Raw genomic sequence first — 16,911 nt, 5'->3', positions numbered from 1 at the left:
CACTGTCATCTCATCAGCACACCTCCATACTGCTTTATGGTAAGATAAAAACATATTTAACATAGTTGGACACCATTTTACTATTTCCTTTAAAAGCAATGTGCTAGTTTAAGTCAGGTCAGAAAAATGCTGCATAGTATCTCTAAGATTAAACAAATTCTAGTGATAATCCAGAATGTCACCTATTTAGAGTTATCATTTAACTGGGCTGAGGCATAAACCCTACATTTTATAATTGGGTTTGCTTTACACAACATAACTTCGAAAAACACAAAGGTCTACAGGCTGGTCAGCTTAACACATGCATGCTAGAAATGTTCAATTACTTTAAGGCAACCAACACAATCTACAAAACCTCTGAAAAGAAAAAAATGCAATAAAAAAGCACAATCAAATGACAAAGGGAAGACAGCCTTTTGCAATGCAAAAAAGTATACTGCCATGCAAAGGGTGATGGAGGCTTAAAAGCATTTCCTTGAATAATTTGCAAGCAGAAGGATACCAAAAAAAAAAAAAGAAAAATAATACATAGGTTACATTAAAAGTTGCTCTAGTGAGGCACAAGACAAAAAAAAATTAATTAGTTTGGATTCACAACTTTTCTGATAACCATTATCTGTCAGTACATTAATCAGTTTCATGCTTGTTTCATCTGTACTACTGAAGCACATCAACTGATTGAATTCTGTCTGACCACTGGAAATCACTGGCTAACACATTTACACTACTGCTGTTTCAACTTTAGTATTACCCACCTGCACATGAACTTCCTGGAATAATGCTTTCAGAATAGACACAGCCAGACCTTCAGGGAGAACTTGACTCATGCTCTGTGAATTAAAATAAAATAAAATGCGATCATCATCATCATCATATCAGTCAAATCCTAAAACTGTTCTTCTGGTTGCTTGAGTACGGTCCTGACAAATATTTACATTCTGTTTGAAATATTAACTGGTTAAGTTATGTTCTTGATTTTTCCTAAATTTTACTTTTACTTGCATTTTCTCCCTGTTATGACTGTCAATTTTTATCTATATTTACAGTTGATTAATGGTTTGGTTAACCAGGTGAAGAACACTAAGCACTAGACCTTGCAGTGCAACTCAAATGTTTATGGCCATGAAGTGCTAATGAACCTGTTCTTTCCTTAAGCCCTGAGTTTGCTCTCCTCAGCCTAAACCTACACAATGTACAACTCTAAGTATGTCACTTAACAGTCCAATGTTCTTTGGTCACCCACAAAGACACACATCTGTCACTAGTGGGTCTTACATAGCTAAAAAACTTGTACAATGAAATACGCCTGTGATTGGTGACTTTCACAGTCTTTATATCTTCCATAGCTGATGGACATCCAAAGACATACACCTGGACATCAGGATATAAGAAGGGGATCCCATTGGCACCATCTTCAGGGCTTTCTAAGCACAGAACAAGCAACCTGATGCCTAAGAAAGTACAGCTGTGTAAAATCTTACCACAACAGTAGATGGCTTTCCCTTCACTGTTGCAGTATTCTTTGCATCTTGGATTCCTGGCCTAGGACAGCCCAACGTCCAGCCAGTATACCAAAGCCTTAGATTGCTTTAAGGTAGCTGTACGATACACACATGCTCCGCGTGTACTGAAGGGCATAAAGGTCACATTCAGGCGGAGCATCTTCAGAACTGAAAGCCCCAGTAGGAACACCAGTCCAAGGAAAACCAAGGAGTGTCTGCCACAATGCTTTGACCTGAGGGAACGTAAAGTGCCTGAAGAGTCACCTGATACTGGACAGCAAGATCCCATACCAGGAGTGACAACCGGCAAAGATGGTAAGATCTTGTTCCCTTCTGTTTGTTTATATACCACATCACTGTAGTATTATCTGTAAAAACCTTGAGAGGTACTGAGGAAAAGAGGATGAAAAGCCTGAAAAGCCAGCAGAACAACTCTCATCTCTGTGATACCAATATGCTCCTGCTGTTGAAGAGGTGATCACACACCCATGTACCTTTAGGGAGCCAAAAGTTGCTCCATATCCCACATCTGAAGCATCTGTCAACAGTTCCTGAGAGGGGAGAGGGAAGAGGGGGATGAAAAGGAAGCCCTGGATTTAGAGATTCTTGAGACAAGGAAGAAGAGGAAATAAAAGTTCTAGACGGTGTACATGTTGAAGCCAAACTGATGTCAGGAACCACTGAAACTTTCTCATTGAGTTTGGCCAGACAGAGCATAGGGACGGAGGGTGCCAAGAAACCCAGAGCTCCCTGGCCGTAATGAAGGCCACAGGAAGAAGAGCTTGAAAGAAGAAAATAAGAGTTAAGGCCTTGGGAGGAAGCATGGATGCCAGCATAGGTACCGTCTGATTCCTGCAATCCAGAAAAACATGATCTTGAGGAGGAGTCAGAGAAGACTTTTTGAAGTTTATTGTAAACCCCAGGCTCTGAAGAAGGTAAATGGCAAAAATAAAGATTTTGCAAGAGGAGCTCTTGAGAGGATGGCTGAATCAGCATGTTGCTCAGGTAAGGAAATACTTGGATCCCCTAAAGCCTGCAAAATGCAATCACAACAGCGAGGTATTTGGTGAATATCCTTGGAGCAGTAAAAAGGCCAAAGGGCAAAGCAGAGAACTAAAAATGCCAAGAAGTAACACAGAAATGCAAATCTTCATGAAAAGGGGATGGATCAGAATATGGAGATAAGCATCCTTGAGATACAGAGACACCATACAAGCCTGAGGAAGCAAAAGAGGGGAAAAAATCTGAAGGGACAACATTCGAAAAGTGGGCACCTTCAGAAAAGTGTTTACATTTAAGAGGCCTAGAATAAGCCTCCAAGTACCCTGTTTTTCTGGGTACTAGAAACATCTAGAATAAAACTCCCTTCCACTTTGGTTCACAGGCACCTCTTCAACAGTACCCTGAGTCAAAAGGTCTCAAAGCACCTCTGAGAAAATGGGGAGCTGTTCCTGAGGGGGCTGAGGAATGCCCATAAAAAGGGGAAGAGATTTCTACACCATGAAATACCCCTGGCGAGTAATGGAAAGAAGCCAAGAATCCTGAGTGAGAGTGAGAGAGAGTGAGAGAGAGAGAGAGAGAGAGAGAGAGAGAGAACTGGCTTTGAAGAAATGGATAGTCAGACAACACCTGGTTTATCTGGAAAAGATGACTTTGAAGTCCCTAAACAATGAGTAGCATTAGCAGAAGAAGTCTGCCTGTCACTGTTTTTTGCCATTAGGAGGAGGGCGAGATTGCCTGAACAAAAGCTGGCTTATTGGGGTAATTTCTTTGAAATGTAGGAACAGTGGGGACAAACTTTGTTTATTAACAAAACACATCTTTATTAAATTGTCACGTATGACATAGGCAATCTTATATAAACAAAAAACAAACATTGACAACTTTAGTTGCAAATGTTATGCATCACAGACACCACTGAGATAACTGTAGTTGCAAACATTACACATCACTTATAATCTATCCAGTCATTGTCAGTTAAGCATTATATAGTTTTGCCTTCTCCTTTACATAAATGCTGCACCATATTAAATCTCTTTCTTTCCCTTGTCCACATTTCTTCTTCAGCTGTCTCCTGTTCCACCTGTTTCTCCTTATTTTGGGACTCATTGTTCCATCATGCTGTGACACAACCTATATTAGCCTTTCTACACTAAATCCTTCACTTTGCAGGTAATCCATAACTTCACCTTCTATTTAACTTCTACTTTACTAATCTTCTGTTCTAAGTTCCACCTTTGTGATCTTATTTTTTGTATTGTGAAATTTTCCATATCTGGGTACCTTTACCTGCACTTCAATTCAAATATCTTTGGACATTTTTTTTGTACTGATAAGTATGGCTTTCTCCTATGCATCAATATTATACCATATCAGATCTTTCTTTCTTTGTTTCCTTCCCAAGTCCATGTTTCTTTTTTATACCTTTCAAAAATCTCTAGATTTTATTCTGTATAATTTCACACTTTCTCAGTTGTTTTTTCCCCAAATAGCCAGAATATATTGTGTCTATATAATGTTTTTCGTGGATCTGTTATATTAATCAACACAAATTTGCGTTTGAAGCTTTTGACAGTTTGTCTTGTCAAGTTTTTTCCCCTCTAATTTCTCTCTCAATCTTTTTGAATATCTTCTGTCTGGAAATTCTGAGCTTCTTGCATAACAGTAAATGCATACTTTCTTTCCTATCCTCAACAGATCACTCTATTATCTTTATGGCTCTTTTTGGACCAACAGTTTTTGTGTGTTTTGTGCACTACTACTTCCTTCTACACTGGGGGTGCATTATACACTGGTTGGAGTGGGCTTTAATATGCCCAGGTAAATCCTTTCCATTGTTTGAGTAATTGAATGTAATGCCGTTAGCTATCCATTTAGAGATGATTTGTTTGGAAATCAAATTGCCCTGATTACCCTCTGGTGAAAGCCACCAGAAATTGCTGTGCTGTATTATGGGGAGTGCAAGACATCTCTGCCCTCCTTGGTGGATTTGTGTACAAGACTAGTAGGTGGATAGCCTGGTTGAAAGTAAGTTCTGATATTACCTTAAGCATAAAGGATGGGTTTGTTCTGAGGGGGACTTTATCCCTGTGGAAACAGTGAAATGTTCTTTACATATGAGGGCTTGGACAACAGAAACTCTCCTAGGTGAGCATCATTAGAGAGGCAGTGGCAGCAAGTTCAAAGGGAGGCAGCATTCATTTTTCTAATACATAATTTAGATCCCATGTCGAAATGTGATTCCTTCTTGGTGATCTTAAGTGAATCATCCCTTTCTGAAAGAGTTTCATGTGGGAGAAGATAAGTGGAGCACTGCACAAGCAAGCTGGTATTGCAGATGCATACACTTTAATACTGGAATATGAAAGCCCTAGTGAAAACAGGCCTTACAGGTGCTGCAAGACTGATCTAATGACTGCTTGAGCAGGGTTATTGTCATTGCTGTGACATCAGGTAAGATTTCCTGGTATTGGGCTTTCTTGCCTCCCTTAGAATGGACAGCACTGCTTTGGGATAGGATGCAGTCCTAGGTGTCAAAACACAATCCTCAAGGCAGTTAACTTGAGGGTGCCTAGGTGGAAGAAAGACTCCTTGACTTGGCTGAGAAGATCTATCTCCAGTAGTAAGGTCTGGAATATCTCATTGCTGAGGGTCAGGTGGGAGAACCAGTGCTGACTCAGACAGAAAGGGGCCACTAGGATCATGCTGAGTTTGTTCTTCCTGATTTTTGTTAGTACCCTGATGATCAGGGGTTAGGGTGAGAATGCACACAGGAACCAGTTTGCCCATGTGAAGAAGAATGGTTCACAGGTTCATAGGATGATACTAGGCTATTGGCCTGGAGACCATTATAAGCCTAGCCAAGAATTTCACCCATGTTCCCTCAAAGTCAGCACCTGTTTCTCCTGTCAAGCAGGGACACAGGTGGGGGATCCCAGGGGTGCATTCTCTGTTTCCCATCCAGTTGCCCAGGTTCCTCTTAAAGAGGACTATAGAGGTACTTTGCTTGACATGGAGAGGGAGTCTATTCATATCATAGACCAGGTTAAGGCCTTGTGTGTGGGTTGCTCAAGTGGAGTTTGTCTTACAGATATGCAGCAACTCCATCAAGGCTGGGTCCGAGATGGCCTTGTATGCCAGACACAGGTCACCTCTGAGTGTTCTGTATGAGGCTGAGTAGAGAGACAGGGCTTTAAGCCTCTCTGTATAGGATAGGTGTTTGAGACCCTGGATTTTCCTGGTCAGGAACCTCTGTGGTCTCTCCAACTGCTGTATTTGCTTGGCAAGGTACGTGCCGAAGGGGGCACTGTACTCGACAACAGGTCTCATAAGGGAGAAGTACAGGGATCTTATGACCTTGTTCCTGGATGAAATACACTTATTTATGAGATGGGCCATGTAGAAAGCCTTCTGTTCAATGAAGGCAATGTAGTGGTCAAAAGTGAGGTTGCTATCAACCTTGGTGGCCAAGTCCCTCACGACTGATTGCATGCTTAGTATGTTCTTATTAATGTGATACTTAGTGGGGATGCCATCTTCCCCAGAAGGATAATGATGCATTTCCTGGCATTCAGTTTGAGGCCATGCGTCTGGCACCAGTCATTAATTTAGGTAAGGCCCTCTTGGAGAATGTTCACATCACTAGGGGAATTTAAGACCGTCCACAGCTCGCAGTCATCTGCAAACTGGTCAGCCACAGATCACTGGTTTTGGCTTGCACCTCAGAAAACTAAATCCCAAGACAGTAGAAGTCCCAAGACTGATCCTTGGGTACACCACTCATTATGGGTCTACTACTAGAGGTGGATTCCCCTACTTTGACTGAGTGGGTTCTATCAGTGAGCCAGTTAGCTACCCATCTGGTAACATACAGGTTGATGCCTAGCTGGGAGAGTTGATCTACTATGCCTGAGTGGAAAATAGTGTCAAAGGCTTTGGCTAGGTGAAGGTATGCAGTGTGTATTGCCTTCCCCTCGTCCATAGCTTTGGTGACTGTTTCAAAGAAGTTGACCAAGTTTAACAGGTATGATCTCCCTTTCACAAAACCAAACTATGTGGGGGTCAAGCATTTGGAGGTTGCCAATGTCCTTGTATACAAGGTCCATGACAATGCATTCCCTGGCCTTGCAGATCAGGCTAGTTAGACTGACGGGCCAATAATTGCCTGGGTCAGTTGACGCTTCACCTTTGTGTAGAGGGATGACAGTGGCTGTCCTTTATTCAGCTGGGGTGAAGCCGGTGCTCAGGCTTTGGATGAATAGGGTGTCTAATGGAGCTGAGAGCTCGTGCCTGAATTCATGTAGGATACAGCCAGGGATGGTATTGGGTTCCATGGAGACTGTATTTTTTGCCTTTGAGAGGGCATTAAGGACCTGCTCCCTGGTGATGTGGGGAGGGGGGTAGGTGCTGAGGATGTCCTCATTTATTGATGGGGGAGACAGGGGGGTAAAGTTTTCACTGAACCTGTCTGCTAGCAGGTTGGCTACATCTATGGCGTTTGTGTACATTGTGTAATTGACCACCAGTTCAGAGCAGATTTGGGTGTTACCTTTGAGATTGCGGACATATGTGAAGAAGGACTTGTGACTGTCCTTAGTGGATGTGTCCAATTTAGACTCAAAGTTAGCCTTAGAAGATTTCACCGGTGACCTTATTTGCTTGTTCAGACAAAGCAGAGATTGCCTCCAACTTGGCACCTGCTCCTTCTTGGTCCTGGACAGCAATTTTTTTCCTTTTATTACGCAGTTTATTTATTGCTGCTGTCCACCAGACAGGTTTATTCTTCCTTGAGGAAGATGATTTGGTCCTGTCAGGTACTGCTGAGTCCATACAGCTATGCAAGGTGCTCAAATAGTTTTTTGCTGTAGGCTTGGACATTAATGCTAGTTCCAACTGAAGGGACAGTGGTCATGAAGCTGCTTATACCTGCTCTGCGGAGACTGTAGTCAGCTTTGGAAAAGAGTTTTTGTTTGACCCTGACCGGGAGGGGGGGGGGTCAGGGGAGATGGTGACTTCAAAAGTGATCGCTTTATGGTCGGATCTTACCAAGGAGGATGACACTGTCGGGGTGCTACAGTGGCTACTCATGTTGGTTAGGACCAGGTCCAGGATATTTTCACGTCTCGCAGGGGTGTCGACCAACTAATCCAATGCATTGGCATTGACAAAGTCGAGAAATCTCTGGGCGTTCATGTTTGGGCTAGAACATGTCTTCCACTCTACGGTTGGGTAGTTAAAGTCACCCTGGATCACGGTAGAGAGTTGAATCTTGATGGATTCAAGTAAGTCTAGATAGGTGGAATGGGCATCCTGACTCATGCTTGGGGGTCTGTAGCTAGCTATGATTTGAATAGGTGTCTTATCAACAGTTAACTTCACTTGGAGTGTCTCCTGTGCTTCATACCAGGTTACCAGCCTGGAGGAGTGTATGTCTTTGATAAATATTGAAATTCCACCTCCTTTGGCTTTGTAGCCCTCAGTTTGGGGTCTGAACGTATGGTAGGAAAAATGTACATCATACCTAGCATTTATCAAACTGAGCTACTGATCCACTGCATCTATTTTCCAAGCTCCTGCCTGTTGCGTTCTGGACCAGAACTTCTGTAGTAGTTTGTTGTGGAGAGAGGCAAAGAGGTCTGTTGAGGGGACCCCTCCACTGTATAGTCAGGTCCAAAAAGATCTCTCTTTTCAACATCCATTTGTTGGAGTCTAGAAGTTCCTTGCATACAGAATCTGCTACGGTACTGCTGTGGCCTGGAATAAAAGAGGCCATGAGGGTCAACCCTATCTCTTGAGCCAGCATCCAAATTTTTGTGGGAAGGCTGCACGGGGGTGGGGGGGTAAGAAAGTTCCCCCTCATTTAAGTACCACATGAACAAAGAGGTTGTCTTGTCCATATCTGCAGTGTCCCCCGAGCTTAAATTTTGCCGAAAGGCTTTTATGGCCAGGTAAACTGCTAGTATTGCCTTCTGATTTATATGCAACTTCCTCTGCTGTGGGGATCAAATGCCTTGTAGCCTCAGGGGGCTTAATCTGGTTCCCCAAACTATGTCTCAGCTGTCTGTCGTAACGGTCTTGTCTGCTTCTGGCAAAGTGAATCTGTCCCTGGATTCCTTTGTATGTTCTTTCACAGCAGGAGTTCCTTTTTTAGGCATGGAAGGAGAGGCAGTAGGGTTTCCAGGGGGTTAGGAGTGCTATTCAGAAACCATTAAAGTTTCCTCATGTGCAAGTTTGCAAAAGGGAACCTGAGAATACCTGAAGCCATGTTCCCCAGTATCCTCAGGAATTTTCTTGTGGTGATGAGCTGCTTTGGATACACACCTGTCAGGAAGCCTGTCAAGAAAGCAATCTTGTCTTGAGGAAGTCTTTCTGCTGAACAGAATCTATGAGGGCTTCCAGAAATAGGAAGAAGAGCTTGGGATTTTTGAAGATTTTAAGGCAATATCTACATTTTGATAACAGTCTACAGTAATCTGCTGGTGTCTGGGGTCTCAAAAGTAGTGCTTTCCAGAATGAGACAGCCATCTAAGAATGGGCAGTTATAGACCCCAATATTCCGCAATGTGCTATCAGAGGAACTAGGCATTTGTGAAATCTCTGAAAGCATGTGATAGCCCAAATGGTAAAGCACAAGATTGGAAGTGGGAGCCTGTTACAAATCATAGTCACTTTCTATGACCATCTGCTATGGGGACATGGAGGTATGCATCCTATAGGTCTATGGTGATCATGGAGGCCTCTTGGAAGATCATAGGCAAGAATTTCTGCAACTTAAGTATTTTGAATTTTAAGATGTTGAGGTACATATTTAGTTTTAAGAGGTTCAAGATGGGTTTCCAATTACCCTCTTTTCTTGGGACTATAAAGATCCCTGAGTAGAAGCCTTTTCTTCTTGTCCTCGAGAGACAGGTTGAACAGATACTTGAAGTAGCTCCCTGATAGGTGGATAAGAGGCTTTCTTGCCTTTTAGTTGTTTTAGAATGCCCAAGAAGGTTGGTAATTTCTCTGAATTGAATACAATACCCCTTCACTATAACGCTGAGGACTCGCAGGTCCCTGCTGATGGATTTCCACTGGTTTAGGAAGGAGGAGTCCTTCTGCTAGAGGTTTAGACAGACAGGAAGGGTTGAGGTAGAACACAGTCACAGCTGCTCTATGTGCTTGGTAGGTTTTTTGGCGCTCCCTGCCCAATGTGATTATTTTGTTTGCCATTTCCCAGGTTGTCTTGGTCTTTTACTATGGGAAAGCCTCCCCTAGTCTTGTCTAGGTTGGAAAGGCCACAGTTTTGAAGGGTAATTCCTATTGTACCTCAATGTCAATGACAGGTAAAATTCTTTCAGTTTTAATCTGCTTTCCCTTTTTGTCCACCTTTTCAAAAATTTGTTCAGCTGGAGGGCCAAAAAGGAATTCCTTGTCTAATGGGTAATCCAGTAGTTCAGCCTTTACCTGATTTGACAGGGGCTGGTCCTGAGTCATGCATGCCTACAGATGACAGGAGTCACAGTCATATTTTAGTGAGTATCTAGAAACTTGTAAAGCTTCTCTGGCTATCTCCTGGATTTCCTTGAATAAGGTTCCGTCTTCCAATTGAGTCTACCTTAGGTGGCATTTTCTTTTGAAGTGATTCAAGGTACTTTAGTATATGGAACTAAAAATTCAAAGCTCTCATTGTTAGGATGGCAAAGGCAAAAGCCATCTTCCCAAACCTGTCTAGTAATATACTTACCCCCTGTCATCAGGCAAGGGATGTCTTGTTGGCCCTTTAGGTGTACCTTTTGTGGCTCCAGCAGAGACAACAGAAGAATCAGCCTTTGGATTCTTGTAGAGGTGACTGTAACATTCAAGCACTCTGTAAACTTGTCTGGTTTCCTTGGAGCAGGCTACATAGAGTCAGGGTGTAGAGCTAGGTCTTCAAAGTCATCACCCATTGCAATGTGTAATGGAGGAACAGCAAATGGTCTAGGTGAAGGTAAACCTAGCAGTTTCCTGTAATGGGTCTGGACCTGAGAGAACTGCATAATTTCCACACAGAAAGCCTCCTTCATTCTATGCAGGGTATCCCCTTAAAGAAAGGTCCTCGGGGAGTGGGGTAATCCGAGTCAGACTCTGGGTGAGCTTAAAGTGGTAAGTGGTCAGAGTAAGAAAATTCCTCCTCATTCTCTGAGTTAGAGGGATCTTATTCTTCCTGAAATGCTACTTCCCTGGTCCTTTTAAATGGGGGATACCTCAGTGGTGAAAGAATGAGAGGGCTCTCCAGATTTCATGAAGGACAAACTACTGTGCTATTTTAAGGAGGTCTTGGGCTTCAGTGTGAGAAGTAGTTGATGGTGGTGGCAAAGCAAATTAAGTGATTTAGTTCAATTTGGTTGTCCATTTTAAGGCGTATGGGAGGATGCAATCTCCAACAGTAACTTCAGTTGTAGCTTCAGTATTTAGGGAAGAGAAGGAGTCTCCCCTCTAGAGCCATGTTATGGATGTTAGAAGCTGACATTTGCAGAGCGACCTTAGATACAACCAATATAATGACGCATTCATTGTTAGGCCCGAAACAATGATAACTTCCAGAGGGATTATCCCAGAGGGTTCGGGCCTAGGAGTCACTGGACCAGGGGACTGCAAACGCACCTTACCTAGGTCAGTCGACCTAAGACCTATAGGTTCATAGGTTCATAGGTTTATACTAGGCTATCTGCCCTAAGGCATTTATAAGCCGAGCCCAAATTTTTGTGGCTTACGCCACCCCTTATATGAAAAAATACTGTGCCCATTAGTTTGTTGTGCCTCTGTCCAGCAGTGACACAGAGATGATTCCCGGGGTAAACCTATGATCTCCCATCCACAGGTCTAGATTTCTCTTGAACAGAGTCAGCGAGGTGCTCTGCCTCACATGGACCGGGATTTTATTCCACAGCATAGGGAGTCTCTGAGTGATAAATCTATCCCTCCAGCACGTCCTATTTATATCCGTGCTAAGGTTTAAGTCGCTTGCTCTAGTGGTTTTGGTGGATTTGGATTTTTGAGGTGGAGCATGTCCATTAATTCCGGGTTGGACATGGCCTTGTATGTCAGGCACATGTCACCTCTGAGCAGACGGTATGCGACTGAATAGAGCTGGAGTTTCTTCAATCTGGCAGCATATGACAGATTTTGGAGTCCCTTTATCCTTTTGGTGAGGAACTTTTGGGGTCTCTCCAATTGCTGCAGATGTCGGGTGAGATACATCCCGAATGGGGCATTGTACTCGATCATTGGTCTGATAAGTGAAGAGTACAGGGAACAATGACCTCACTAGATCTGGATGTGAATCCCTTCATGATCAGGTGGGCAATGTAGAAGGTCTTTCTAACCACTTTAGCAACGTGAGTGTCAAAAGAAAGGCCACTGTCAACCTGGGTCCCCAGGTCCCTGATAACCTCTTCTGTGCTTAGTGGATTGCCACCTATATGGTAGCTTGGGGTTACCTTGTTTTTCCCGAAGGGTATGACTATACATTTTTGGCGTTTAACTTCAGGCCATGGCTCTGGCAACAGCTATCTGTTTCCGTGAGTCCCTTCTGAAGGATATCCGTGTCCGATGGACTTTCCACTATGGCCAGTTTGCAGTCGTCTGCAAACTTTGTCAGCCAAAGTCCTCCCATGTTGGCCTGTACTTCTGAGAAGTAGATGCCAAACAATAGGGGGCCAAGGACCGAGCCCTGTGGGACACCACTTGTGACCGGCTTGGAGTCTGACATAGCGCCAGCAACTCTAACCCTGTGGGTTCTGTCCTTAAGCCAGTTTGCAACCCATCTTGTGACATATGGGTTTACATTTAAACTGGTAAGTTTTTCTACAATACCCGAGTGGGGTATTGTGTCGAAAGCCTTTGCAAGGTCAAGGTAGGCTGTATGGACTGCCTTTCCCTCATCAATGGCCTTGGTGACTGTTTCGAAGAAGTCGACCAAGTTCAAAAGGCATGATCTTCCCTTGACAAAGCCAAACTGGGTCGGGTCCAATGTCTGCAAGTCCCCTATATCTTTGTTTATGAGCTCCATTATGATCCTCTCCATAGCTTTGCAGACTAGACTTGTTAAGCTTATGGGGCGGTAATTACCAGGGTCCGTAGAGGCGCCGCCTTTGTGGAGAGGGACCACAGTTGCCGTACGCCACTCCTTGGGCACGTATCCTGTGGTAAGGCTGAGATTAAACAGCTGCCTTATGTGCGGGTTTAATTCCTCATTTAGCTCGTGTAGCACACAGCCGGGGACACCATCCGGTCCCATTGATGCTGTGTTTTTAGCTTTAGAGAGAGCAGCTTTCACCTGCGCATTTGAGATGTCCGGGAGGCTACACTCGGCTGGGATAGTTATCTCTCCTTTGGGGGGGAGAGGGGGGTGAAGTTTGCACTGAACCTGTCTGCCAGTATGTTGGCAATGTCTGTGGGTTCAGTGATTTTGTATCATTTTGGACTAATTCTGAGCATATCTGGGAGTTTCCACCCAGGTTCCTAACATAGCTGAAAAAGGCCTTATGATTGTCCTTTGAATCCATGGGAATTTTTCTCTCAAAATTGGCCTTAGTTGATTTTATGAGTGCTCGTATTTTGTTACTAATAATGATCAGGGGTGACTTCCCTTTTATGGATTTTGTTCTATCATGTAATAGCTTTCTCCTCTTATTGTAAAGTTTGTTAATGGCTGGGGTCCACCAGACTGGACGCTGGCCCTTTGTCGAAAGAGTCTTGGTCTTATTTGGGATTGCCTGATCCATGCAGTCCTGGAGGTGTTCATAGAAGGCATTTGTAAGGGCTTCCAGCTTGGATTGTGGTTTCCACTGGCTCAGGGGCCTTGAAGGATACCACACCAGTCATGAGTAGTGTGAAGTTTGCTTTAGAGAAGTTCTTCACTATGGTCTTTTGTTTGGGGTGGGGGGATGTGGATTTCCAGTGAGATTAGTTTATGATCAGATCTCACCAATGAGGGATATACTTCGTGTGGAGCATTTTGTCCCCATGTTTGTGACAATGAGATCTAGTATATTTTCTCCTCTTGTGGGAACAGTGACTAGCTGTTCCATGGCATTTGAATTTATGAACTCCAGGAACCGTTGGGCTAGAAAGTTAGGGCTTGAGTAATGTTCCCAGTCTATATTCGGGTAGTTGAAGTCACCCAATATGATGGTGTTTGGAGATACATTTATACACTCCAGTGTCTTCAGGAAGGCTGTGTGGGGTTCCTGAGTTTGAGAGGGTGGCCTGTAGCATGCTACAATTTGTAGAGCAGTTTTGCCTATGGTTAGTTGCACCTGGATGGTTTCAAGCTTGGCATTGCCACCAACCTGGAGGTGTGAGTATCCTTTAAGGATATGGATACACCCCTCCTTTTGTGGTGTGGTCCGGGTTTTGGGGCCGGAATGCATGATATGAGGTAAAACCTAATAGTGCCGGGTGCTCTCAGGAGCCTTGAACCAGGTTTCAGTTACAGCACAGACATCGATGTTCTCCATACTGAGAAGGGCCTCGAGTGCGTGCATTTTGAGATTTAGACTTCTGGCACTGAGCAGCATTACCCTCAGTTTCTTCCCATTTTTGTTTTCTAGGGTGGTAGGTTTAGAATTTGAGCCTTGCCTAAAAAAGGCACTATGGGGGTGGCAAGAGCCTTGGCCAATATCCGGAATCCCAGGGGTGACAGGTGCAAGCCGTCCCTTGCGAAGCAGCGTGGCTTGTCAAGCATGTCATCCCAGGCAGACAGACACTGGATCCCCTTTGAATGACACCAGACATTAAGCCAATTGTTAAAGCTGATCATCTTGTCTCTATATTGTGGCATCATTCTTGGTGAAGGAAGGATACTGCTCAGGGTTAGGGTCATTCCTGCCTGGGCTACATAATCAGAGAGCTCCTCTATGTCTCTTTTCATGTAGTCCAGGGAGGTATGCCTCAGGTCGTTCACACCAGCATGGACAATGACTGTGTCATATTTGTACTTGCCGTGGAGTGACCCGAGTGCTTGTGTTATGTGGCGGATTCTAGCGCCCGATAGGCAGCTTACTGTGACCCTCTCCTTGTTCAGCCTGGTGAGTGGGACGTCAGTGTGTCTGACTATGGAGTCACCTATGACAAGTATGTTTGGTGTTGTATTTGGCCTTAAGGGCTGTGACTGCTTTGCACACTGCTTTTGTGGTTTATGTGTTGCTTGTGGGGTGTCTTGAGGTAGCAGTTGTTTGGGTGTCTGCTTTGGAGGCCTCTGCTGTTTAGGTAAATTTTTACTCAGAGCCTCCGAGTATGTCTTTGTGTGTTTATGTAGGAGTTGTAGTTGGAGCTTTTTCAGCAACATCAGGGTCCTTTGGCTTTTTGTCTTTTTTTTTTCTGGAATGATGCTAGCAGATGCCAGAATCTGCAGAGGCCCTCTGGTAGCAATGGACTGCTACCCCACCAAGGAAGGAGAAGAGCACTCCATGTGGACAGCAAGTACTTTGGTCCTACATTTGAGAGTTTTTGCATGAAGTTTTGCACAGTCAGGACAGTTAGAGATGTGCTAATGCTCTAGGCAGAACAGACAAAAATGAATGGAAATCTTTATGCAAGATTTGCTTCTCACACTTCACACAACTGTTGACATTTTCTATCATTAAATTAATACGGAAATTTCCCTAATGGGGTATTTATCAGACTGGAAGAAGAAAGTTCTCTGAAAACATGAGCTGACTGTGAGCATACTGAACACACATGAAGCGCATCAAACTGCACTTCTAGAAAAAAATGAAGATGTCGTCGGCAACCCTTCTTATATCCTGATACCTGACATTGGTCTTCAAACGTCCATCATAGGTTCACAGGTGTTTACTAGGCTAATGACCACAAGAGCCTTTTTAAGCCTAGCCATGCATCCCAAATCTCTGACAAGTTCTGGTACTCTTGATAAGTGTAAGCAGGGGCATGAAAGATGAAACATTTACAAGCAGGGCCCTGGAAGATAAACCATTTGTAGGTTGCCTGTGTCCATTAGAGACATAGGTGCCAAGCCAGGTATGAATTTTCTGTTCCCCATCCAATTGTCCAAGTTGCACTTGAATTGGTTTAGGGAGGAACTCTGCTTCACATGGATGGGGAGCCTGTTCCAGAGATGGGGTAGTCTCTGGGATACATACCTGTCTCTCCAGCAGGTCCTTTTTATATCACAGGCAAGGTTTAAGTTTTCAGAACAGGTAATTCTGGTGCTTTTTGTTTTGCTGATATGCAGGAGGTCCAACAGAGTGGGGTCTGACAATGCCCTGTATGCCAGGCATAGATCTCCCCTCAACAGACTGTGGGAGACAGAATACAGAGATAGGGCCTTGAGATGGTCTGCAAAGGGCATTTTACTTGCACCCTGTACTCTTTTAGTGAGGAACGTCTATGGTTGGCTATGCTTGGTTAGGTACATACCAAAGGGGGCACTGTACTCAATGATAGGTCTGATTAATGCCGAATACAGTGGAACAATATCTTTCATGGAGCTAGATGCCATAACTTTGTTTAGAAGTTTCGCAACACAGAATAAGTTTCTCACTACTGTAGACATGTGATGATCAAAGCTACAGTACTATGTGTTTTCCCAAGTCCCTGATTACTGGGTCAACTCTAAGGTTTGTGGTGTCAATATAATAGGTAACAGTGGTGGATGACTTCCCGAAGGATACTATTATGCATTTCTTGGAATTTAGTTTTAGTCCATGGCTTTGATACCAGCTGTTTGTCTGTGTCAGCCCTTCCTGGAGAATATTTGTGTCAGTGTGGGATTCAATTACAGCTCCTAATTTGCAATCATCTGCAAATTTAGTCAACCAGAGACCACTGACATTGGCCTTGACTTCAGAGAGGTAAATGCCAAAATGGAGTGTCCAAGGACTGATCCCTGCAGGACTCCACTTCTGACTGGCCTCTTTGTAGTAGTGGACTCCCTGATCTTAACTTCCTGAGTCCTGTCTGTGAGCCACTTGGCTATTCACCGGGTGACATATGGTTTGTATTTAACCTGAAGTTTATCAATAATGCCCAAAGTGGGTACTGTGTCAAATGCCTTGGCCAGGTCAATGTAGGCAGTGTGAACCATTTTGACCTCATCCATTGCTTTGACAACCATCTCAAAGAAGTCCACCAGGTTGAGTAGGCATGACCTGCCCTTGATGAAACCAAACTGGGTCGGGTACAGTGTGTGGAGGTTTACTATATCATTACTGATCATTTCCATGATTCTTTCCATGGCTTTGCATATAAGACTAGTGAAACTTATGGGTCTGTAGTTTCCAGGATCTATAGATTGCCCACCTTTGTGCAGAGGGATGACTGTTCTCCATTGATTAAGCACAAAGCCTGTTTGGAGGCTACACTTAAATAGCAATTACAGAGGGCCTGATAGGTCATGTTTCAAACTATTTAGAAGTGAACCTGG

At 43.8% G+C, this 16,911-nt stretch overlaps 1 protein-coding gene across 1 annotated transcript in view; it reads right to left on the bottom strand.

The window, feature by feature from the left end:
• The window catches only part of MMS19 (MMS19 homolog, cytosolic iron-sulfur assembly component), a 2,295,919-nt gene that overhangs the window by 2,150,458 nt on the left and 128,550 nt on the right, over nucleotides 1-16,911 (bottom strand). The window contains exon 3 of the mRNA XM_044055580.1: nucleotides 756-830. Coding sequence (XP_043911515.1) covers nucleotides 756-830 — 75 coding nt within the window. The remainder of the gene's footprint in view (nucleotides 1-755; nucleotides 831-16,911) is intronic.

This window comes from Protopterus annectens, chromosome 14.part0 (genome assembly GCF_019279795.1).
Source record: "Protopterus annectens isolate FY-2018-M chromosome 14.part0, PAN1.0, whole genome shotgun sequence".
Classification (NCBI taxonomy): domain Eukaryota; kingdom Metazoa; phylum Chordata; order Ceratodontiformes; family Protopteridae; genus Protopterus; species Protopterus annectens.
The sequence above is the reverse complement of the archived record's forward strand: the minus strand, read 5'-3'. Positions and strand labels throughout refer to the sequence as shown.